General features: G+C 54.1%; 3 protein-coding genes across 3 annotated transcripts; 2 read left to right on the top strand and 1 right to left on the bottom strand.

The window, feature by feature from the left end:
* Positions 1–367: 367 nt before the first annotated feature.
* Positions 368–12,797, top strand: JAK3 (Janus kinase 3; the record flags this gene model as incomplete). Its single annotated transcript, XM_084249464.1, has 23 exons — positions 368–551; positions 999–1,122; positions 1,473–1,584; positions 1,764–1,909; positions 2,293–2,587; positions 3,067–3,189; positions 3,288–3,445; positions 3,871–3,982; positions 4,127–4,313; positions 4,809–4,936; positions 5,129–5,260; positions 5,914–5,998; positions 6,613–6,740; positions 7,498–7,630; positions 7,711–7,862; positions 7,994–8,144; positions 8,715–8,854; positions 8,925–9,114; positions 10,068–10,192; positions 10,479–10,651; positions 11,040–11,157; positions 11,415–11,525; positions 12,690–12,797. The coding sequence occupies 23 exons, from the start codon at positions 368–370 to the stop codon at positions 12,795–12,797; spliced, it is 3,315 nt and encodes a 1,104-aa protein (XP_084105590.1).
* Positions 12,798–15,360: 2,563 nt separating this feature from the next.
* On the top strand, positions 15,361–16,610 carry INSL3 (insulin like 3; the record flags this gene model as incomplete). The annotated part of the gene is made up of 2 exons (XM_084251502.1): positions 15,361–15,550; positions 16,402–16,610. The coding sequence occupies 2 exons, from the start codon at positions 15,361–15,363 to the stop codon at positions 16,608–16,610; spliced, it is 399 nt and encodes a 132-aa protein (XP_084107628.1).
* Positions 16,611–20,445: 3,835 nt separating this feature from the next.
* On the bottom strand, positions 20,446–23,220 carry B3GNT3 (UDP-GlcNAc:betaGal beta-1,3-N-acetylglucosaminyltransferase 3; the record flags this gene model as incomplete). Its single annotated transcript, XM_084250030.1, has 2 exons — positions 20,446–20,997; positions 22,648–23,220. 2 exons carry the CDS (start codon positions 23,218–23,220, stop codon positions 20,446–20,448), a joined length of 1,125 nt encoding a protein of 374 aa, XP_084106156.1.
* Between the last annotated feature and the right edge of the window lie 389 nt (positions 23,221–23,609).

Genomic DNA, 23,609 nt, shown 5'->3' with positions numbered 1-23,609 from the left:
AAAAAAAAAAAGATTTATTTATTTATGCAAATGAGCTGAGGTACAGGCCAGAGATGCGGGGGTCAGAGGGGTGGGGGTGGTGGTAAGAAGATTCACCAGAGACAGAGAGGGGAACAGAACAGGCAAATTGACTGAAACACACTGCTGAGGAAAGCAGTGGGAGAGTTAGGAGAGGTCTGCTGCACCATGTGGGTAGCTCCCTGGCTGGGGATCGAACTCGTGCTGCAATGGCTGCGGATAGCCTCATAGGTTGTGTCTTAATCCCTTGCACCACCAGGGAGGCCCCCACCCAAGAGGATTTGTAACCTCCTCCCCTCTGCCCAGAACTGAGGAGCTACCTCTTTTTGTGTCCAGGCAGACTGCAATCATGGCACCTCCAAGTGAGGAGACACCCCTGATCTCTCAGCGCTCCTGCAGCCTCTCATCTTCAGAGGCTGGCACACTACACGTGCTGTTGCCCCCTCGGGGTCCTGGACCTCCGAAGTGTCTATCCTTCTCCTTTGGGGACCACTCAGCTGAAGAGCTATGTGTTCAGGCTGCTAAGGCCAGTGGTGAGTGGATCCCTAAAAGCTAGGCCAGAAGGAGGCCTGTATTGGGTGGGAGCTGGAATTACTGGCCAGTGAAGTCAGCATTGGAGTTGGGGTCTTGAAGGATGAGTAGGAGTTTGGTAAATGAGGAGGGTACATGGGGAACCACCTGTGGAAAAACTCAAAGGTGTGATAGCACATGAGGGAAGGCAGCAGGTCATCCTTCCAGGTAAAGAGTACAATGGAAGGTGCTCTGAGGAGAGGGGCAAGGGCTCCCCCAGAAACAGGCTGAATGCATGACAACTCTCCTGAGGGCTATGGGGAACTCTAGATTGCATATGAGCAGGGGTTGGACTCAATATCATAACTGAAAATGAGAAAGCCCTGTGGGACATTGTGGGGACAACCATGGCTGCTCTGCAGGGGACAGATGGAGAGGCTCAGAAGGGAGCTGATGGGGTGTTTCCTCAGGTATTCTGCCCGTGTATCACTCTCTCTTTGCTCTGGCCACGGAGGACCTGTCCTGCTGGTTTCCACCAAGCCACATCTTCTCTGTGGAGGACTCGGGCACCCAGGTCCTTGTCTACAGGCTCCGGTAGGAAGCCCCCTCCCCTGTGTCCTCCCACAGGTGTGGGTTAAATACAAGGATAGCATGTTTTTTGCCAGGGGTGAAGAAATGGGGGAATAAAACAACAGTGATCCCCACAATCTTATCATGTCCTTGGACCTCCTGGTGGGTGCATGATCATTGCTCACATGATCATTGCTCACTTCATAGATGAGGAAACTGAGCCCACAGGGTGGATTATTTGCCTAAACCACACAGCAAATTGGTGGCAAACTCTGGGCTCTGTGAGGTCTTGACACAGTCTTCCACCTCCCCCAGACCCCCATTCCTGCTGAGGCCAGTGACTCCCTCACTCATGGTCCCCTCCTTTTCCTCAGCTTTTACTTCCCCAACTGGTATGGACTGGAGAAGTGCCACCGCTTTGGGCTACGGAAGGACTTGGCCAGCGCCATCCTTGACCTGCCAGTCCTAGAACACCTCTTTGCCCAGGTGGGGGTCTGTGTGGGGCTCTATGCAGGGATGAGGGTCCAACGGGCAACATTGGGGCTCGTGTTTGGGTGGTCTTGGCTAACCTTCCCTCTGGCTGCCCAGACTTTGGGAGTCAGCCCAGGGCTGGGGCTCCAAAGGGCAACATCAGGGCTCACGGTTGGGCTGTGACTGGCCCCCAGCATCGCACTGACCTGGTGAGCGGCCATCTCCCCGTGGGCCTCAGCCTCAAGGAGCAGGGCGAGTGTCTCAGTCTCGCGGTGCTAGACCTTGCCCGGATGGCCTGTGAGCAGGCCCAGCGGCCCAGAGACCTGCTGAAGACCATCAGGTGAGGGCTTCCAGGTGGTGGCATCTAGCCTCTACCTGGAAGTGAGTGAGTGTTACCCTGCCAGGACATCATCTGAGCCTGGGTCCCCATGGGTGTCCCCCTTGTGACCCAGGCTCCCCCAACTCAGCTCCAGTCTCCCACTGCCCACTGAGGCTCCAGCGGGAGGGAAGTCCTGTCCCCTGTAGCGAGAGGCCTAAGTGTCCTCCTGTCTGACTCCAAGGACCTGCCCACCTTGAAGCCTTGGCCCCATGAGTGTCCCTCTGTGTGGCTCACATACAGTTCACATTCCAGCCTCTCGACTAAAACCAGGGCCTGTGTGTGTCCCTGTCTGTCTCTGAGGAGACCCCTCTCCCACACTGAGGGTCCCCACCCCCTACACGCAGCTACAAGGTCTGCCTGCCCCCTGGCCTGCGGGACCTGATCCAAGGCCTGAGCTTCGTGACGCGGAAGCGTATCCGGAGGACGGTTCTCCGCGCCCTGAACCGCGTGGCCGCCTGCCAGGCAGACAGGCACTCGCTCATGGCCAAGTACATCATCGACCTGGAGCGGCTGGATCCGGCCAGGGCCGCTGAGACCTTCTGCGTGGGCCTCCCTGGGGCCGCTGGGATTCAGGATGCGCAGGGGCTGCTCTGCGTGGCGGGGGTCAGCGGCATCGCCTGGAGCCCGGCAGGGCAGGAGGTGAGGGCAGACCACGCGGCAGGGGCGGGGCCGGAGAGGAGGCAGCATGCGAGGGGTGGGGCCGGGGAGGGCGGGGTCATGGGGGGAGCGGGAAGGATTCAGGGTGGGGCGGGAATTAAAAATGGGCAGGGCCAGAAGGGAAGGGGCTAGTTGGTAGGTGGGGTTTGGGGCGGGACTAATTGTAGGTGGAGGGAAGAGGCAAGACTAAGGGTGGGGGATCGCTGGTCAGGACTGGTGGAGCTCACGGAGGGACTGGTGAAGGGGGTGGGGTTTGGCAGAGAAATATGAAGATGGGCGGGGAGGGGTGGGGTTGGTGGAAAAGTTGGGGCATGGCAGGGTGGTGTTGGAAGAAGGGGTAGGGAGGGCTGGAATGGGTGGGCTCGTGCGAGTGGGTCTGTGGGGGCTTAGCTTCCAAGAGGGATTAACATCTCCGAGAGGGCGGGAACCCCCCACCCCATCAATCTTCTTCTCCACTCCAGGTCCTCCAGCCCTTCTGCGACTTTCCAGAAATCGTGGATATCAGCATCAAGCAGGCCCAGCACGCCGGCCTGGCCGGGGAGCATCGTCTGGTCACCATTACCAGGACAGACAACCAGATCCTGGTGGGTGCTGGACGACCTTCTCTCCCGATGTACCCTGAGGGCAAGGACACAGACCCGTGCCCTCAGTCCGCAGTGGGCCCTGACGCAGGTCCTTGCAGGAGGCTGAGTTCCCAGGGCTGCCGGAGGCCTTATCCTTCGTGGCACTTGTGGACGGCTACTTCCGACTGACCACCGACTCCCGGCACTACTTCTGCAAGGAGGTGGCACCCCCGAGGCTGCTGGAGGAGGTAGCTGAGCAGTGCCATGGCCCCATCACGTAAGGACCTGCCCCCTTGGCTATCTCTGAAGCAGACCCACCAGCGCTCAGTGTTCTCAGTTCTCAGGAGACCAGGACAAGGTGTCAAGCGCTCAAACAGCACTTGGTGCATAGTTGTTGCTCAGTGAGGCTGCCATCTCTTCCCTCTCTCTGCCTCCTCCTCCCCCCCTCCCCCTGGAGCCCCAAGGCCATTCCTGGGGATGGATGGGGTGTCTGGCTTGAAATCTTGTTTAATCCCCCAGCAGAGGTGCTGGCTTTTGGCTCATTTTATAAATGGGGAGGTCGGGGAGTGGGGTATTGTATGGGAAGAGTCCTAAGGCTTCATAGAGACCTGAATTGGAACCCAGGTCCACCTAGGTTTCTCTGCCTCCATTTCTCTGACTTTCTGTCTTGGATTCTTTTTTCCTTCCAATCTGCCCCTGCAGTCTGGATTTTGCCATCAACAAGCTCAAGACTGGGGGCTCACTTCCAGGTTCCTACCTTCTCCGCCGAAGCCCCCAGGATTTTGACAGTTTCCTCCTTACTGTCTGTGTCCAGGTTGGCTCATCATGGGGGTAGGGGCAAAGCATTTCTGGTGGAGGGAACAGTATATACAAAGGCCCAGAGACGGGATGCTGGAGGAATAGGGGGTGAGGGAGAGACTGTTGTCCACTGTCACTCAGGAACCCCTTCTCCTTGCAGACCTCCCTGGGACCTGATTACAAGGGATGCCTCATCCGGTGTCACCCAACGGGAACCTTCTCCCTCGCTGGTATTGGGCATTCCCACAGCAGTCTTCGAGCGCTCCTGTCAGCCTGCCGGGATGGTGGACTGCATGTGGATGGGGTTGCACTGAATCTCACCTTCTGCTGCACCCCAAAACCCAAAGGTGAACTTCTCCCATCTGTCCCAGCTATTGTGTGATAAGTGGCAGAAACTGCAGGTGAAGGTGGATCTATTGACTCATGGGATAGTGTTGCCTTCAGGCACAGCTAGATCCAGGCACAACTGGATCCGTGTGATGTTACTAGCACACTGTCTCCAGCTCTTGCCTCTTCTTCTGAGTGAATTTCACTCTCAGACAAACCTCTCAGATGGGACAAGTCTGAGCTCACACCTAGCAAGACTGGTTGAGGCCTGGTTGCTCACAGCCTTACCTGATCACTGGTACTCCTTGCAGAGTTCCTTCCCTCTCTCTTATTCCCCAGTCCCAGGAAAACTTCGTGGTATCTCTTTTCAAATAAACCATGTGCCCCTGCGTCTTCACCTCAGGGTTGGCTGGGAGTTCTGAGGGAAAACCCAAACTAAGACAGAGAGTAAGCAAAGCTTGGAGGACCTTTCACTTCTGACCTCTGATAATTTTCCCTCTTCCTCCTCCCCATAGAAAAATCCAACCTGATTGTGGTCCGGAGAGATTGCAGCTTGCCCACATCATCCCCCATTCAGTCCCAATCGCAATGCCAGCTGAGTCAGATGACGTTTCACAAGATCCCCACCGACAGCCTGGAGTGGGTAAGGGGCTGCAGGAAATGGGAGGACATCAGTTGGGATCCACAGGTGGGGTCTACATTGACTCTGCTGTGTGGCCTTTGGCGTGTGACATAATCTCCATGTGCCTCTATTTCCCTGTCTGTAAAATATGGCCAGCACACATCCTGGGGCCAGGACTCTTAGCAGCCCCAATCTTTTCCCCCCTCCCTCTAGCATGAGAACCTGGGTCACGGGTCCTTTACCAAGATTTACCGGGGCTGTCGCCATGAGACTGTGGATGGGGAGTCCCGGGACACGGAGGTGCTGCTCAAAGTGATGGAGGCCAAGCACAAGAACTGCATGGAGGTGAGCAGGGTGGAGACCAGGCCTTTGGGCACCAGGCTGGCTGAGAGAGGGCCATGGGTTCAGAGAAGTAAACACACAGCATCTAAAAACAATGGAAATGTAGCCACAGCATCTCCAAACTGAGAAACACAAAAGGATCAGGACATTTAGATGCGAACAGAAAGAGTACACCAGACAGCATGAATAGCCTAGGCAAAGGTCCTGCGGCAGGGCTGAGCCTGGCACATTTGAGGAGTGGAGAGGAGGATGGGGGCTGGGGAGGAGACAACAAGGGGGAGGCAAGGAGGAATTAGGTGGAGCACTAGCAGACATCAGGCCATGCAGAGGAAGGAGGAGGATCCCTTCTCAAACTCTGACTCTTTCACTTCTGCATGACAGACGAGGCAGATTATAGGAGGTGCGTCCATCTCCTATGAGAAGATCATGACACAGTGCTGTGTGCATTAATGGTGGATCCTAGGACCCCAGGAGGCTTGTGGGATAGAAACTTTCAGGCATGGCTAGATCCAGGCACAGCTGGATCCAAGTGATTTGACCAGCATTTAAGTTAGCTTGTGAGCAGGTTTGTGAGTGGCAAGTTTGGGGTTCTTGTTCTGACCCATGTTTGGGAGGAACTCATATGTCATTTCTCCTTTCTTCCTCCCACCCCTAAGTCATTCCTGGAAGCAGCGAGCCTGATGAGCCAAGTGTCATACCAGCACCTTGTATTGCTCCATGGCGTGTGCATGGCTGAAGACAGTGAGAAACTCCCCCACTCCTCACTCCTTGCCACACTGGGCCCATCTACAGCGTCACCATCAATGTACACCCAGAGCTTATCATGGTGGGGGGCTTGTATCCACCAAGGACCGTAACTCTGCCCCCACGTCCCTTGATTGTCATGCCTTGAGCAGTAGCTCCAGGCTCCCACCAATATCCAAGTCCAAGGATTACCTCAAGTCAGCCAGACCTGGGTTCCACTCTCACTTGCTGTGCCCCTACTCTGCAGCTTTGCATGGGTTACAATACCCCTCCAAGCCTCCATCTCAGGTCCAGCTCACCAACTATTTAGCAGGATATGCCAGGAGCGGGCACATAGCATAGAACATGACAGAATGGGGAGGGTGATAAGTGACCATGTGTGATGGGGGCAATGGGAGACCCTGGGTGGTCAGAGTCACTAACCTTGCTTACATGTCTAGCATTGATTCTGGGTAAGCAAAGATAAGTAGGAATTACGGAAGAGAAGGACAATATTCGAGGCAGAAGACAGAATGTGCCAAGGGCTGGAGATGAGATAGCACCTTCCAGGCATTTCTGGCAAATAGAAAGCAGCGCTGCCTCCCAACACTCCCCTTTTCTGCTGCTCCCAGGTATCATGGTGCAGGAATTTGTACACCTGGGAGCCCTGGACACGTATCTGCGTAAGTGTGGCCACCTGGTTCCAGCCAGCTGGAAGCTGCAGGTGACCAAACAGCTGGCTTATGCCCTCAACTATCTGGTGAGTGCTCCTTTGCCTGCTTTGCCCACCATTTGAAGGGGTGGGGGAGCAACTGAGAGTGGGCAAGGTGGGCAGGGTGACATGTCAGACCCAGTGGGAGGTTTGCACAGAGCCCCTCTGTGTACCTGACTGGCAAGATTGGTGTGCTTGGTGACTGTAATGGTGTGAGCTGGGGGTGACGAGAAGGCATTTTAGTTGAGGGAACAGCATGTGTCCAGGAGCAGAGGTGTGAGAACACAAGGGAACATGTGGAATTCTGGGGGACATTATGAGCCATGAGACTGGACACAGGACAAGACTTCCCAGAGGAAGGAGCTAGGGACTTAAAGCTTGAGTAGTTCATCGAGAGGAGAAAGGGAGGAGAGCATGTCAGGTTGAGGGGACAGCCTGGGCAAAGAAGGCATGTCCCATGTCCTGGGGTGCACCAGGCAGTCCGGTGGGCAGGAGGCCAGGATGGGCATGTGGAAGCTCATGGGAAGAATGAGTGAGGGCTGGATCTCAAAGAGCCTTGAATGCTCTTTGACTTTATCCTCAAGGCAAGTGGGGAGACTTGGTGTAGAGAAGAGGTGTTTGAGAAGGGAAGGGACACAATCAGGTGACACAGAACAAAGAAGCCAAGACAGGATGCCAGGAATCTAGCGAAAATGTTGGAGTACTGCCCACAAGCAGTACTAGTGGTGAAGACTGTTTAGGAGTTTGCCAGCCAGAATATTCATTCATCAAACCTTTGGTGTTCCCATTTGCTGGATCCACTTAGGAAGATAAAGGCCTTCCCCATGGCAATGTCTCAGCCCGGAAGGTGCTCCTGGCTCGCGAGGGGGGTGATGGGAGCCCACCTTTCATCAAGCTGAGTGACCCTGGTGTGAGCCCCACTGTGTTAAGCTTGGAGAGTAAGTGCTGAGGGGTAGGGGAAGGGGGGGCCCTCATGGGGCAAGGAAGCAGATCACTGACCCTATCCCCATCCCTCCAGTGCTCACTGACAGGATCCCCTGGGTGGCCCCTGAGTGTCTCCAGGAGGCCCGGACACTTGGCTTGGAAGCTGACAAGTGGGGCTTCGGTGCCACAGTTTGGGAGGTGTTCAGTGGTGTCACAATGCCCATCAGTACACTGGATCCTGCCAAGGTCAGACCTTGAGAGCCTTATGGCCTTGAGAGCCCACACATGAGAGAAGGTGGACTGGAGTCTTCTTGGGGGTGGATGGGCAGGTCCAGTGGGGTCCTCTGAGGGTGATAAGCCCCTTCTCCTGCCCTCAGAAACTCCAGTTTTATGAGGGGCGACAACAACTGCCAGCCCCCAAGTGGACAGAGCTGGCCCTGCTCATCCAACAGTGCATGGCCTATGAGCCAGGCCTAAGGCCCTCCTTCCGAGCTGTCATCCGTGACCTCAACAGCCTCATCACTTCAGGTGCCTACAGGGCTGGGCAGGGTGGGCAGGTTGCATGTCAGACCCAGTGGGAGGTTTGCACAGAGCGCCCCTCTTTATACCTGACTGGCAAGATGGGTGTGTTTAGTGACTGTAATAGCATGAGCGAGGACAGCTGCTGTGACAAACATGCCCCTCAACTCAAGAGTAAAAATGACCTGAAGCTCCTGTTGAATCCTCTGCAGACAAGAGAGAGATTGTGCAGGGTCCCTTGCTACATTTCCATGGGCCAGGCCTGAAGGGGCACCCAACACATCTCCCTCATCACCCCGAGCTCAGCCATGTGATCACATCTCATTGCACTGGAGTCTGGGAAATGCTCTTTCATCTCCATAGCCATAAGTGCTTGCACAGGGTGTGCACTGCACAAGGGGGATGTGCCAGGAGGCACATCCTTGAATGCAAGAATTTTGCCAGCGCCCGCAAAGTATCCTTTGACTTGTAGTGGTCCCGCCCTAATGCACAGTGAAGGGAAGCATGTAGAGGGAGGTCAAACAAGTCAGCTCAGGAGTGGCATCCAGTGCACTGCTCATTCACCACCCATGCCCCCAGATTATGAGCTCCTCTCAGACCCCACACCTGGGACCTTGGCACCCCGTGATGGGCTGTGGAATGGCGCCCAGCTCTATGCCTCCCAGGACCCCACCATCTTCGAGGAGAGACACCTCAAGTACATCTCGCAGCTGGGCAAGGTGAGATGGACTGGACTGGGGAAGACAGGGCTGCACCGGGCACACGGATACCAGCCCTGCTGTCCCCCAGGGCAACTTTGGCAGTGTGGAACTATGCCGCTACGACCCTCTGGGAGACAACACAGGTGCTCTGGTGGCCGTGAAGCAGCTGCAGCATAGCGGGCCAGAGCAGCAGAGGGACTTCCAGCGGGAGATCCAGATCCTCAAAGCCCTCCACAGTGACTTCATTGTCAAGTACCGGGGTGTCAGCTATGGCCCAGGTGAGCCACCTCCCTAGTGGGTACTCTTCACATCACAAGTCTTCACTTGTGGGTGGTCTGGGAACACCACCAGTGACAGGCCTGATTCTCTTCTGTATCCAGATTCAGACCTATCACTGGTTTGAATTTCATCTGTATCCCTTATTAGATTAGCAACCTTGGACAGGTGACTTAACCTTGCTGAGTGTCAGTTTCTTTTTTTTTTTAAAGATTTATTTATTTATTTATTTATTTATTTATACAAGCACTGGGTACAATCAGAAGCATGGGGAGGGTGAGAGAATTCACCAGAGCCAGAGCGAGGAGCAGAGCAGGCAGAAGGACCTAAGTACACTGCTGAGGGGAGCAGCGGGCGGCAGGAGAGGTCTGCGCGCCATGTGGGACCCTCCTCTAGTGGCCAGGGAGCAGCCGGGGATAGAACCGGCACTGCAAAGTCTGCGTCGCAACCCAGCGCTCAACCGCTGTGCCACCCGGGAGGTCCTGAGTGTCAGTTTCACCATCTGAAAAACTGGTTGTGAGGTTTAATAAATTTATGTATAGTTGACCCTTGAACAACATGGGTTTGGCCTGTAAGGGTCCACTTATACACCCTTTTTTTTTCCTATTAAGGTTCTACTTTCAAAAATTCAACCAACTTCAGGTGTTGGTTGAATTCTCCAGTGTGGAACCCATGGTATGGACAGCGGTTGTAGGCAGATTTTCCACTATGTGGGGGTGGGTGCCCCTAATCCGCTGCATTGTTCCAGGGTCCATTGTATATTGTAGAAAGTACTCTGGAGACATTAGCCACAAGTATCATTGCTGCTGTTTACATTTTGCAAAAAGCAGCAAAAATTTTGCAAAAATGTCCAGAGGGACCTAAGGTCCCATTTTAACCGGGGAAAAATGGGGTGGGGGAGTAGACTGAGTTTGGCCTTGTGGTGACCCCTTCCGATGTCCACGGCATCCCCCAGGCCGCCAGAGTCTGCGGCTGGTCATGGAGTACGTGCCCAGCGGCTGCCTGCGCGACTTCCTGCAGAGGCACCGCGCGCGGCTAGACGCTGGCCGCCTGCTTCTCTACGCCTCGCAGATCTGCAAGGTGGGGCCTGCGTGAGACTGTTGGGCGCCCCGGGGCTAGCTGAGGGTCTCAGTGAAGTTGCGGGGAAGGCTGAGGGCTGAAGTTTGGGGTCCAGGTCGGGTCGGAGATGGGGTTCAGTTAGAGGTACGCTCACAACTGGAGTGCAGGATGAGTTGGTGTAGGGTTAGGCTTGGAGTCTGGGTAGAGCTGGGGTCGAGATTGGATTCCAGGTCAGGCTTGGGGGTCCCTGTTGGGTTGTCATGGGATCGGATCGGTACCCGTGATCACCCCGCCTACCACTCCTCAGGGCATGGAGTACCTGGGCTCCCGCCGCTGCGTGCACCGCGACCTGGCCGCACGCAACATCCTGGTGGAGAGCGAGACACACGTCAAGATCGCAGACTTCGGTCTCGCCAAGCTGCTGCCCGTAGACAAGGACTACTACGTGGTCCGCGAGCCGGGCCAGAGTCCCATCTTCTGGTGAGACCCTTTCCCTCCTCGCCTCACCCCGGGCCCCTCCCGCGATGCTACTGTCCCGGCCTCTCGCCTCCTCCGGACTACCCAGGCCGGGTCCCTGCGCTCAGAGCCCGCCCGCCCCTCTAGCCCCCAGCTCGCCCCCCGCGCGGGCCGCGCCCCTCTCTGTCCGCGCACCAACCCCGCCCCCCAAACTGTGCTCTGACCGCGCCCAGGCCCGTCCCAGACCTGCCAAAGGACTGGAGAATCTGCTCCCCTATTCACAGTTGGGGAAACTGAGCCCCGGGCTGGGACTGACCTTCTCACAGCCCCCGCAGACTCCACCGGCTTCCCAGCCCAGGACCGCGCCTTTCCCCACCCTCTGCCTCATCCAAGCCCTCCTTGTCCCCGCCAGGTACGCCCCCGAGTCCCTCTCCGACAACATCTTCTCGCGCCAGTCGGACGTCTGGAGCTTCGGAGTCGTCCTGTACGAGCTCTTTACCTACAGTGACAAGAGCTGCAGCCCCTCAGCCGTGAGTCGGCACCCCTAGGTCCCCAGCTCCTTCCCTCCACCTTTTGGCTAATTCGCACGCCCTGGCCCACTCTGGCCCCACACGCGTCACCCTTTTGTTCAGGAACACCTTGTCCAGGCAACTTGGGCCCCAGGTAGGCTGACGCCCTATCTGGGCAACCCCTTCGCCCTTTGGACACTGGGAGGGCCATCCCCACCTCCCACACCCATCACCTGTGGCCCCACCCCCTCCCTTATCCAGTTCCCCCTTGGCCCCAGGAGTTCCTGAGGATGATGGGATGTGAGCGAGACGTCCCCGCCCTCTGCCGCCTCCTGGAGCTGCTCTCCGAGGGCCAGAGGCTGCCGGCACCTCCTGCCTGCCCAGCTGAGGTGAGCACTTGCCTCTGTTTCCCACTTTGTTGGTTTGCCTGGGGATCTTGAGCAAAAGCTGGACTGTGAGGATTCTGGCCTTTTCTTTGCGGCTCTCTCCTGTTGAGCAAGTCACAAACACTTCACAATCTCAGTTTACCATCTCCAAATGGGACTGACTCTGCTTTGCAGGGTGGGGGAGGATCAGACCCGTTAACACCCATCCAATGTTCAGCATAGGCCTGAGCACGCAGCTGGTGCTCAGTTAATGGTGGTAAGTTTTACAGTTTTTCACAACTTTTGTGTAAGTGTCTGACATATCTTAAATTAATTTGTTCAAGCCCCAAGCAATTATTGAGCACTGGCTGTATGCTGTACTCTGGGCTGGGTCCTGTGGAGCCAGCAGACCACAGAACAGATACTGCGCTGTCCTCCCTGTAACCAGTGGGCATTAGCAGGAACATCCTGGTGGGATCAGTGCCTGGAAGGAGATGAAGGGGGAAAGGACTGGGTGTGTGTCAGGGAGGACTTCTCAGAAAGGTGGATGCCTGAAGGAGCAGGAGGGGCCCACCCCCAGGGAAAGCTGGGAGGAGACATATGCAGAGGAGGCCACCATAAGTGCAAAGACCCTGAGGTGGGAATGAACTTGGTGCATTGAAATAAAGAGATGGGGGCCTCCCTGGTGGCTCAAGGGGTTAAGACGCAACCTCTGAAGCTGTCTCCAGCCACTGCAGCACAAGTTCTATTCCTGGCTGGCCAGGGAGCTACCCTCATGGTGCAGCAGACCTCTCCTGACTCACTCGCTGCTCCCCTCAGTAGTGTATTTCAGTCAATCTGCCTGTTCTGTTCCCCGCTCTGTCTCTGGCGAATCCTCTCACCCTCCCCCCCCACCTCTGGCCTGTACCCCAGCTCTTATATGCATAAATAAATAAATCTTAAAAAAAATAAAGAGATAGGGGGCAGATATGGCTGCATGGAATGAGACAGGAGGTGATGGAGGGAGGCGATGAATGGAGGGAGGCAGGGGAGAGGATGAGATTTTGTTCTAAGATCCGTGGAGAGCCATGGAGAACTTTGGAGCATAGGAGGGAAGGAGTCTAACTTATGTTTTGCAACTCTGACAAGGAGCCATGTCCTTCACACAGCTCAGACATGTAACCTTGTTGTCTCCTGTCACCCTCTCAGGTTCATGAGCTCATGAAGTGGTGCTGGGCCCCCAGCCCGCAGGACCGGCCATCATTCAGCACTCTGGGTCCCCGGCTGGATGCACTGTGGACTGGAAACCAGGGGTAGCATCCAGGGGTGCAGGACCTGAGCCTTCCCCGCCTGTCTTGAGGGAGAGCTTCACTCACTGTCATTTTCATAGCTCCTGCACAGATTTCCGGGGCCAGTCTTCATAGGCTCTGTGACCCTCGGTGGGGGCTGCCCTTCTTTGGGCCTCGTGCTTCACGACCCCTCCGCCCCCATGAGTGGGGTGAATGGCATTGATTTTGAGGGACACCCATGGCTTGTGAAGCAACAGCAGCTTATGGCCTCTGGAACTTGTAAAGAGTCAAGACAGGTGCATCAAGGAGCGCATTGAGAAACCAAATCTAAGCCTTTCCTGTCCTCCCATCCTCTCAGAGCCTGGCCCTGGGCTTCTGGTCTCCTTCCCAGTGGTGACCTTTTATAGCTTAAAATGTATGATTTCAGGCTTGAGCTCTGTCCCTCTTCCTGGAGGCCGAGTGTCGCTGTCCCGAGTGTCGCTGTCCTGGTTGAAAATTTGCTTTTGGTGACAGGAGGTTGTTTGGGATCTTGTGAGAAGCTGGGGCCCCAGTCTACCCTGATTTTAGTTCTGTTTCCTGGGGCTTCGGTTTCCCCAGCTGTATATGGGGCCCTTTCTGTCCTCGCCAGAGGATCATACAAGAAATGACATAGGAGCGTGACAAGAGTTCTTCGTGCACTTGAGGGAGGGAAAAGTATTCTTGGAAGAGGGACAGCAGAGTGAGAGTGAGGAGGCTCAGAATAGGGAGTTAAGAGTCCAGGTGTTGGAGTCCACACTGCTGCCATTTAATTGTTGTGTGATGGTGGGCAAATTGCTTCCCCTCTCTGACTCCTGGACAATGGACAGCAACAATGCCAGAGTTTCCAGAGGCTTGTGAGAAGGTGTCTTGTGCAGATTAAGTCCCCACCAATTCTCGTCTGCTTGCAAGGCTTTTCTGCCACTTCTGCTTCCCTAGAAAACTATGCATCTCTCAAAACTCCAGCTATAACCTCCCTACAACACCGCCTGGTATGCTCCCGCTACTCCCTGCCAACCTTAGGGCTGGGGAGGTGTCTATGTGTCCTCCAGCTTGGCGGCTCCTTGGGAACTGGGCTGGGGTGGGCACAGAGGGGACTCTGGGAATGTTTGTTGAATGAATAAACGAGTTTAATGACAAAAATGACTTGTGGCTGAACATGCAGGGATGTGGAGCCTTGGGGGTAGTGAAGCAGGAAGGAAAGTGATATGGAATTGGGGGGTAGAGACCCCTTCTGGGGCCACCAAGAGGGCCTCAGGACAGGCTGGGGAAGAAGGGCTAGTAGGGAGGGGCACTGGCCGGTGCCATGGAGGACAGAAACCCTCCCCCCAATCCCAGCTGTTGACCTTGGCTCCATCCTAGAGGAGCTAATTACAGGCCCTTGGTGGGTGGAGAGAACAAGATGCTCTGGGAGTGGGGGGTGGGGGCAGAAGGCAAGGTCAGGTTGGGAGGCCTGTGGGGGAAGGGAGGGGGCAGCCAGTTTCCTGTGCTTGTCAGGACTTCTGAAAAGATGGGGAGACACACATACACACACAGCACACACACAGAGCGAGAGCGCAACAGAGACAGCTATTTGAATCTCTGACCTAACCTTTCAGCCCAGAAAGGTTGCCTGACTTGTGGGAAGAGATGACGACTGCTCTGGACTCTTCATTGCCTTGGGTCCAGCATACTCTCCTCTCTCACCCCCAGTTTCTCTCCTTGTTAAAATAAGAAAAAATGGGGGGCTTCCCTAGTGACCTAGGGAAGTCTCAGAGCTATCACCACTATGGTCTATGGCAGAGTTTGAGCCTGGCCATGGAGGTGACCCACATGGTGCAGCAGACCTCTCCTGTCTTGCCCGCTGCATCCCTCAGCAGTGTATTTCAGTCAGTCTGCCTGTTGTGCTCCCCACTTTGTCTCTAGTGAATCCTCTCAACCCCCCCCCGTACCTCTGGCCTGTACCCCAGTTCTTCCACACAAAAATAAATAAATAAAATGTTCAAAACAAGCAAGCAAGCAAACAAACAATCAGGAAAAATGGGGCTCCCAGAGCACCAGGCTGGCACAAGTGGATACTGACTCACCATCCAGCTTTGTTCCAGGCCTGAACAGTACATGGAAACTCTGAGGTGGGGGGAGGCAGAGCTGGCCAACCAGTCCCCAGCAGCAGGGACCATTAGGGGACCTGGGCACTGTTCAGACTTCCTCTATCTTGGGCAAGTGTTGGACCCCCTCTGAGTCCTAGTTTCCTTATTTGTACAGTAATAGGGACAATGAGATTCTGAGTATCTTTGGTCTCAGTTGGCCAGATGCTACCTCCTCCCTGCAACCCCATGGGATTATTCCTCAGTTTATCTATTTCAGCTCTTTAAAATGGTTTAAGAGGAGAAAAAGACTCCTCAGCCAGTGCTCCCACTGGGGGAGATAACACCCAAGGTCCTGACTCAGGGAAAGAGACCCTGCCCTGACCCTGCCCTTGACCTTCTCCTTGGGCCATCCTTCAGAATGCTCTGTCCCTCTCCAAGGCCCCAGCTGGGGTGGACTGGGAGCCTATAAAATGGGTGGCTGAAGAGGCTGGGTGCCCTTCCACAGACATGGATGCCCGAGCGCTCACCTGGGCACTGATACTTGTGGGCCCGGCCCTGGCCCTTGCTCTGCATCCTATACCCACCCAGGAGGCTCCAGAGAAGCTGTGCGGCCATCACTTCGTGCGTGCTCTGGTGCGATTATGTGGTGGCCCGCGCTGGTCCTCCGAGGATAGGCGGCCTGTGGCTGGCGGTGACCGTGAGTAAAGTGAAGTGAGGGGGCCCCTGCAGGACTGCATTCTGGGCTGTGGCAGCTGCAGGTGCACGTGGGTGTGGGCAGAAGGCTTTGCACGCAAGTTCCCTAGGTCCCTCTGCTGACTGAGTGTTGTCTAAGACAGCGGAGGATGCAGCCCCTGCTTGGCCAGAGTCAGTAAGAGGCAACAGAGGCAGAATTTTCCATGTGCATGATCAGATCCTGTTTCTATTTATACTTTCAGTGCTTTGATCTTCATGCATTTTTGCATGAAGTTTGATTATTTGAAATATTGCGTTAAAATGATTGATCTTAAATGTTGAATTGTTTGGGTGCCTCCTTAATTGTGCGCCTGAGGCCAGTACTTCTTTCTCTCCCTAGTCCTGACCCAGGGACAGAGGCAATAAAACACGTGTGTGTGCATGTATGTCACACACTTGTGAGTCCTGCATGGTGCATTTGTGTGCACATGGTAGTAGGGACTGACTGGGGGTATGTGACTGTGTGTGTTCACCTGAGGGCTTGTGTGTGATGGTGTGTGCCCATGGCCCAGACACATGTGCACATGTATGTATCAGATCACATGCATGTGCATGTGTATATGAGTTGTGTAGTATCTGTGTGTTGGTGTGGTTGGTGGCTCCTGGGGACTTGAATGTGGGCATGAGTTGTGAGTGTATGCACTGGAAGTGCATAAATGAATGCCTATATACAATAGGCACTTAATAAACATCTACTTTCCATTTGTATGTGTGATGACTGTGTTTGGTACCTCATTGATGGAATGTAAATGTGCAGGTACGTGCACACAGCATGGAGGGGTCCCCTGCCCACACTGAATTCTGCTCTGTTCCCAGGTGAGCTACTGCAGTGGCTGGAAGGACAACATCTCCTCCATGGACTGGCAGCTGATAGAGAACCCGCACTGGCTCCTGCCCCACAGCCCCTGCCCAGGGCCTCACGTCATGGTCGCAGCCGCCGGCAGGTAGTTATCAGCAACCCTGCCCACCAATGCTGCCTCCATGGCTGTACCCGGCAGAAGCTACTGTCCCTCTGTCCTCACTGAATCCATGTGGTGCATGGCTTTGGGGAACCTGAGACCCAGAGGGGACTGGCCTGGCAGGCTCCTGAGGCCACACAGCACCATAAAGCCAGATGTCTGGAGGGACATTGCTCATTACCTCCCTCCATGCCACCTGCCTGCCCTCTGTGGGGCCAACTGGGGAAAAATTGTACCCCAATGCCAGCTTGAAGGATCCTTGGTTTTTAGATCTTAGATCCCAAGATCCAAATGTCCTCATCTCAGAGGAGTCCCAGGCACCACCCTCCCTGAATTTGTGATCATTCCTCAATAGTAAAAGAATAAAGGTCCTGCAGAATCTGAAGCAGCTGTCTGCAGTTTGTACAGAAAAAGGGAGGGCTCTGGGTCAGCCCTCCTGTGGGATTGTCCCCTGGAGGCCATGGAACCACCAACCCATCTAGGAGCTTGATAACAAGTGGAGTCCTCACAAGACAGTGTGGGAAACTCAGGAGATGGCCTCCCAAGAAGTTCAGGTAGGAAATGACCAAGGATTTGAATCCAAGTCTCTGTGAAGACCTATTTGGCGCTCTAATATCAATTAATGTCTACGTAATAATTCATGTGTGGACGCACACATGGATATCTGAATGCATAGACTTTCATTGATCCAATTCTGACTATTCTTTTCACGTGTATCCTCTGTTTATCCTGAGATAGGGATTCTATGTGACTCCCTGGTAAAAATGATCAATCATCTGTCTGTGTGATCTGTTCCCAGGTGCATTTGTTTCCTAAAGTTGTAGTAACAAATTACCACAAACTGGGTGTAGGGGGAGGGAGGAGGGCACAAAATAACCTAAATTTATACCTTCACCTCACAGTTCTAGAGACCAGAGTTAGTCCACAAGGTTGGTTTTTTTTTTTTTTTTAAGATTTATTTATTTATGCATACAAAAACTGGCCAGAGGTGCAGGGGTTGAGAAGATTCACCAGAGACAGAGTGGGGAACAGAACAGACGATCTACTGAAATACACTGCTGAGGGGAGCAGCAGGTGAGACAGGAGAGGTCTGCTGCACCATGTGGCTCACCTCCCTGGCCGGGATCGAACAGTAACTGTGGATAGCTTCATAGTGCTTTGTCTTAACCCCTTGCGCCACCAGGGAGGCCCAAGTTTGGTTCTTTTTGAAAGACTCTAAGGGAGAATCTGTCCCAGGCCCTTCTCCAAGTTTTTGGTGACTGTTGGCAATCCTTAGCTCCATCTTCACATCACCTTCTATTCCACATCTCTCTGTGTGCTCTCTGTGTCTTTTATAAAGTTCCTCTCAATGGATTTAGAGCCTATCCTAATCCAGGGTGGGTTTTCTCTTAATATTTTTTAAAGATTTATTTTATTTATGCATACAAGAGCTGGGGTGTAGGCCAGAGGTGTGGGAGTGTGAGAGGATTCTCCAGAGACAGAGTGGGGAGCAGAACAGGAAGACTGACTGAAAAAACACTGCTGAAAGGAGCAGTGGGTGAGACTGGAGAGGTCTGCTGTGCCATGTGTGTCATCTCCCTGGCTAGGGGTTGAACTCATGCTGCAGAGGCTGCCAATCACTTCATGGTGCTGAGACTTAATCCCTTGTGCCACCAGGGAGGCCCCTAGGGTGGTTTTATCTCCATCCTTACCTTAATTCATCTGCAAAGATCCCATTGCCAAAGGCCATATTTTGAGCGAGTGGACATCAAGTTTTGTCATTCAGTTTTATGGGACATGCTTCGGTAGAGTGGGAGAGAAGGACTCCCTCCCAGGGCAATGGGGAAACACAGAGATATGTGATACAGTCCCCACATCCTCCAGACCTGGATGCTGTCACCTCCCCTTCCAACAGTTCCTACTGTAGCCACCAGGCTTCTTAAAACTTCGAAATCAATCATGTCACTTCCATCCTTCAGTGGTACAAAATGCACCCTTTCCCCTTACTTCAACCCATAAAGCCCCTTGTGGCTAACTCCTGAGACCTGTACCCCCTCCTTTTCTATCTTCTTTACTTACTCAGCTCCAGTCCTGTCTCCCTTTTGTGGCTCAAATGCTCCCAGCTCTTTCCACCTCAGGACCTTTGCACATGCTGTGCTTACTATTTAAGTGCTCTTCTCCTTTCCCTCAAGGCCGTGGCCTCAGCTCCAATGTCATCTCTGCAGTCCTGGTACCCTGTCCTCCCGGCTCATGCTTATCCCCTTCAGTCTGTGCCCTGTCCATTTTAATTCTCCTTAAATCTCTTACCACTTCTGAGGATTTCCTATTTGAATGCACTCGCTGACCCTTCTGTGGGGCTGGGAGGAAGAATACAGGGTGAGGCGTGTAGCACCCAATAGGAGCACAATAAATACTCAAGGAGAGAAGGTGGGACAGAAGATAGTAGAGTTGCAGTGCCAGGGGAAGGAGGTAAGCCTGGTAGTGGCTGGGGCAGGTTTCAGCCAACTTGCTGGAAGTGGAAGGCCAAGGTGAACTCAGTGTCCCACCTGACCAAGGACAGTCCCATCAGGTGTGTTTCTCTTTGCTAAGTCTGCCATAAAGCTGGCATTGAGACCTAGTCTTGGGGAAGATGAGTTGAGGGCAATCAGAAGTCATGGAGGGTGTGTGAGCAGTGGTGAGAGGGGATCAGATATCAGATTTGCCTGATAGAAACCCCTGAAGACTTACCTCATCCATATGCTGTTTTCACTGGTGTGTATTTTCTACTGAAAATGAGACTTAGGTGTGTAGATTGGTTTGAGTTAAATCTTGCAAATCACTTAAAAAAACAACCTCTAGGTGTTCATGAAATGTTTTATTTTCTGAGGATGCCAGTCCTCACTCTGCCATGTGAGGTACCACACCACCCAATGCCTGTGAAACCCAAGTCCGACACCTGCCCATGGCTAGTGGGGCAGGGAGTCAATGGTTTGCTTGAAGCTCCTGACGCTGACACACAGAGTGTGGGGACCATTCCTGGATCAGGGATCTGAGTCACCTAAGAACCCGAATCTCCCCCTTCTCTAGGTTGCATAGTGTGTGTGCTGGCCTTGAGTCCAGTGAATCCCAATGCTGTTCTTTGTATTCTTAGGGAGCACAGGTATGAGGCCTGTGCCCTTCCAGTGTCCCCAGATATTGAGATCCCACAGCCCAAACAGGTGGCTGTCCAGGCCTCCCCTGCCCAACACTTGCACCATAGGACACTTAGTACCACAAGCAGGGAGCAGGGGCGGTCCCAGTCCACAGTGTCTGTTCCCTCCCACCATCTGAGGGGTCAAGAATAGAATCCCTATTTCAGGGGCTGAAAAATGTGTCTCACTTCATCTTCATGTGGACCCAGGACTTCCCAATTGGCCTTGAACCATTCACCATAAAACTACCATAGGTTCATTACCAAGAAGGGGATGGCCACTGCTTAGGGTCCAGCTCGTGATCAAGGTCAGGGCTGGGAAGTGGCACCTCAGTTCAAATGACCTCAATGCAGTAGCAACTGAAACCCTTACAGAAGTGCTTCTGAAATGCTCCAGACATTTTCTGGGGTCACTCTAGCTGACAAGATGCTGGGGAATATGCTGGACCTTGGTCTAAGTAGTACCTGGTAAGTTTTGAAGGATGTGTAGGAGTTTGCCAGCCAGACAATTCATGCACCAACCTCTCCCTGGCACTGTCCTGTGTCCTGCCCACTTAGGAGGGAAATGTCTGTTTCCTGGGAGGAAGATGCTGGATTCTTGCCGGCCGGCAGGGATTGAACCCGCACTGCAGAGGCTGCGGACAGCTTCACAGTGCGGCCCTCAACCACCTGTGCCACCAGGGAGGCCCAAGATGCTGCCTTTCTTATGGAGGTGGAGACAGCAGCCTAGGGGCAGGGGTCCCTGATTCCACCTCAATCGATCTGTGTCAGCTTGCCACAGGTCAGGCCAGACTGGCTCAGTGCATCCCACATGAGCAGCATCTCGTAGGGCAAGAAGCGGTGTACCAGCAGCAGGTTTTGGTAGATGCAGGGGTCAAAGGAAGACAGGTGTTCTGAGGGCACTTGCACACCTGCCGTGAGGATGCCGCTGTGGGAGGCAGGCTTCAGGCCCTCCTGTTGTAGGCACATGCCCAGGAAGACATCATCAATAGGGAAGAGGTCCAGGGCACCAGAGGCTCGGTATAGGGCAGCGGCAGTGAAGTGGGACAGCAGAAAGCCACCCCCCCCACAATACGACGGGTAGTGTTCTTCTGGTGTCACAATCTTCGGCACATAATACTTGCTCCAGGGATTCCGGATGGGGCCCACATTGTGGATCAGGTGCCCCACAAAGAGGTGGTGGTCAGGGTCTTGGCCCTGCAGGTAGGAGACCATGTTGTCTGTGTGTGCAAAAACGTCGTCATCCCCATTGAGAAAGAAGCTGGCTTGAGTGCACCGAGTTGCCTGCCACTGTAGGAACAGGACCTGTTGGTGGGGTGAACAGGCATAAGGGCTTGAGGGCTGGGGCCATTGGCCATGGTCCCTGTTGGTTAACCCAGCCCAGGAAGTCCCAGCAAGGATGTGTCCTCCAGCCAGATGAGCTGAGCCTCAGTTCCCAGCCTGCCAGCCAGCCTCAGCAGCCAGCTGCCTTCTCCACCTGTTTCCAACTTTCTAAACAGAACTCAAAGGGGACATGCCTCCAGCAGAATCTGGGATGTAACTGCAAATTGGGTAACTTAGACAATTTATTGTTATTCCTTTGATTCTGTTAGTTGAGCCTTGGTGCTACATAATTACTATTTAACATCTACGCTGCCCCCCTCAACACATACACCAGGGTAGGGGATCTGTTTCTCCTACTAGTGCCATCTCCCCAGTACCCAGCATGGGACCAGTGCTTCACTGCCACAAGAATCATGTGTGTCAAACTGATGTTCACTTTTGTGTTTTTTGCTCTAAGACTAAAGCATGTTGAAAGGTTCTGGTCTTTTTCCATAATAACCTTTGCTGCACGCCAGGCACAGTGCTTAGCACCCACCTATCTTGAATCCCTAAGGCAACCTTAGGAGACAGGTGTGTCTTCAACCTCATTTGCAGATGAGGAAGCAGAGGTTCATAATGAGAAGAAAGTGCCTTGAACAAGGTCATACAACAGAAAAATAGCACTGGTTCCCTGGTGGTGCAAGGGGTTGAGACGCAACCTATGAAGCTGTCTGCAGCCACTGCAGCACGAGTTTGATTCCCGGCCAGGGAGCTATCCACATGGCGCAGCAGACCTCTCCTGATTCACCTGCTGCTACCCTCAACAATGTATTTCAGGGCCTCCCTGGTGGTGCAGCGGTTGAGCACTGGGTTGTGAAGCTGCCCGCAGCCTCTGCAGCGCCAATTCAATCCCCGGCCGCCGGGCGAGGGTCCCACATGGCGCGCAGACCTCTCCTGCCACCCGCTGCTCCCTTCAGTAGTGTACTTTGTCAGTCTGCCTGCTCTGCTTCCTACTCTGACTCTGGTGAATTCTCTCACCCTCCCGCACTTCTGACTGTACCCAGTGCTTGTATAAATAAAAAAATAAATAAATAAATAAATAAATCTAAAAAAACAAAAAAAACAATGTATTTCAGTCAATCTGCCTGTTCTGTTCCCCACTCTGCCTCTGGTGAATCTCTCACCTGCCCCCACCTCTGGCAATAGCAATTGAGAGGTTAAAACCAGAGCTTCTCTCTTCAGGATGAATAGGAACCACACTGAACCCCTTTTCACAGGAGGTCTCTACTTAGCTTGCTCCACCCCTATCAGGTGTCTCCTAGGACCTCTAATTTTTCCTCAGTGTATGAACAGAATCTCTCTACCCCTTCCCCAAAACTGGAGGAGACAGAACCAGAACAAAAAAATGTGTTCCCTCCCTCTCCTTATGAACATCTTCTCATGTAAGCCTCACAGGATTCAGAATGCTGCCTGCAACCTCTGCCACCCTGCCCTACCTCCCTGCCTGCTTTAGGGAAGGAGGCTTCCAGGACCTGGAAGATAGTGTGGGGCTTAGGGAGGCATCCATGAAGTCTTCCCCTGGGCCCCTCAGAGGAGGTGGTGGCAATTTGGGCAGGAAGGGTAGGCGCCCCAATTAGGTGATCCCTGGCCCACCTGCTTGAGCGTGAGGTTGAAGAAGGAGTCGTGGAAGTCCCACTGCAAGATGTCCCCGTGTGCCTGCGCCTCCATCGCCAGCAGTCGGTTGACCTTGAGGGCCTCCAGTGGGTTGGGGTCAGTGCCAACCAGGAAGAGGCGGCGCAGCTGGAGGCCCCGCACAGCTCGCTCTTGGCCCCAAGTGCGCCGCACCAGCTCCCGCTGCTCATAATTTTGGGGTGAGGACTTGATTGCCAGCAGCAGGAACACCGGCTGAGCGCACTTGTCCGGTGGAGCGTCCTGCAGCAGCTGGAAGTCACGGCAATGTCTGTACAGCAGGAAGTTGCGCACGTGCTGTGGCTGTTTGGCAAAGTCAGGCAGAGCAGTCACTGAGCCATTGGCCTGGCAGGGGACAGGTGGTGGGTGGGTGGGCACAGCCTGCCTGGTCAGAGGTGTGGGGGTGCCCAGCGGCTCCTTTGGGACCTGGCAGGTGGGTGGTGCCATGTGCAGAATGAAGATGAGGAGGAGGAAGGTAGCGCTGCCCAGGGCCAGAAACAGGCCCACCTCGGCCTTCCGGAACCTGGAACACCTCATGCTGGTCAGCTAGGGGAGACTCCTGGGCAGCTCCTGCAGAGAATAATACCCACTGAAGATCCTGGAGGGAACCAAGGGTTTTGGGGGACTATGTATAGACAACAGCACCTGGTTGCAGCCTCCCAGTTGCTCAAATTGGTATAATATTTAAATTCACCCCCACTGATTCTGTGTTCCCCATCTTTTTCAGCCTTCCCCTGCCCATTGTTGGTTTTGACAGTTGCTCGGGCCCTGCTTGAGGATTAAATATTTACAGAGAAAAGGGAGGTAAGGAGATGCCAACTCAATTTCCCAAGACTGGGTGTGTCCAGAAGCCTCTTATGCAGCCTGGGCCTCCTCCTGCTTAAGATATGACTAAAGAGCCTCCCCCAGCAAGGCAGAAAACTCCC

Source organism: Talpa europaea (genome assembly GCF_964194135.1).
Source record: "Talpa europaea genome assembly, chromosome: 12".
Taxonomy (NCBI): domain Eukaryota; kingdom Metazoa; phylum Chordata; class Mammalia; order Eulipotyphla; family Talpidae; genus Talpa; species Talpa europaea.
Note: the sequence above shows the minus strand (reverse complement) of the source record. Positions and strands in the feature narration are given on the sequence as shown.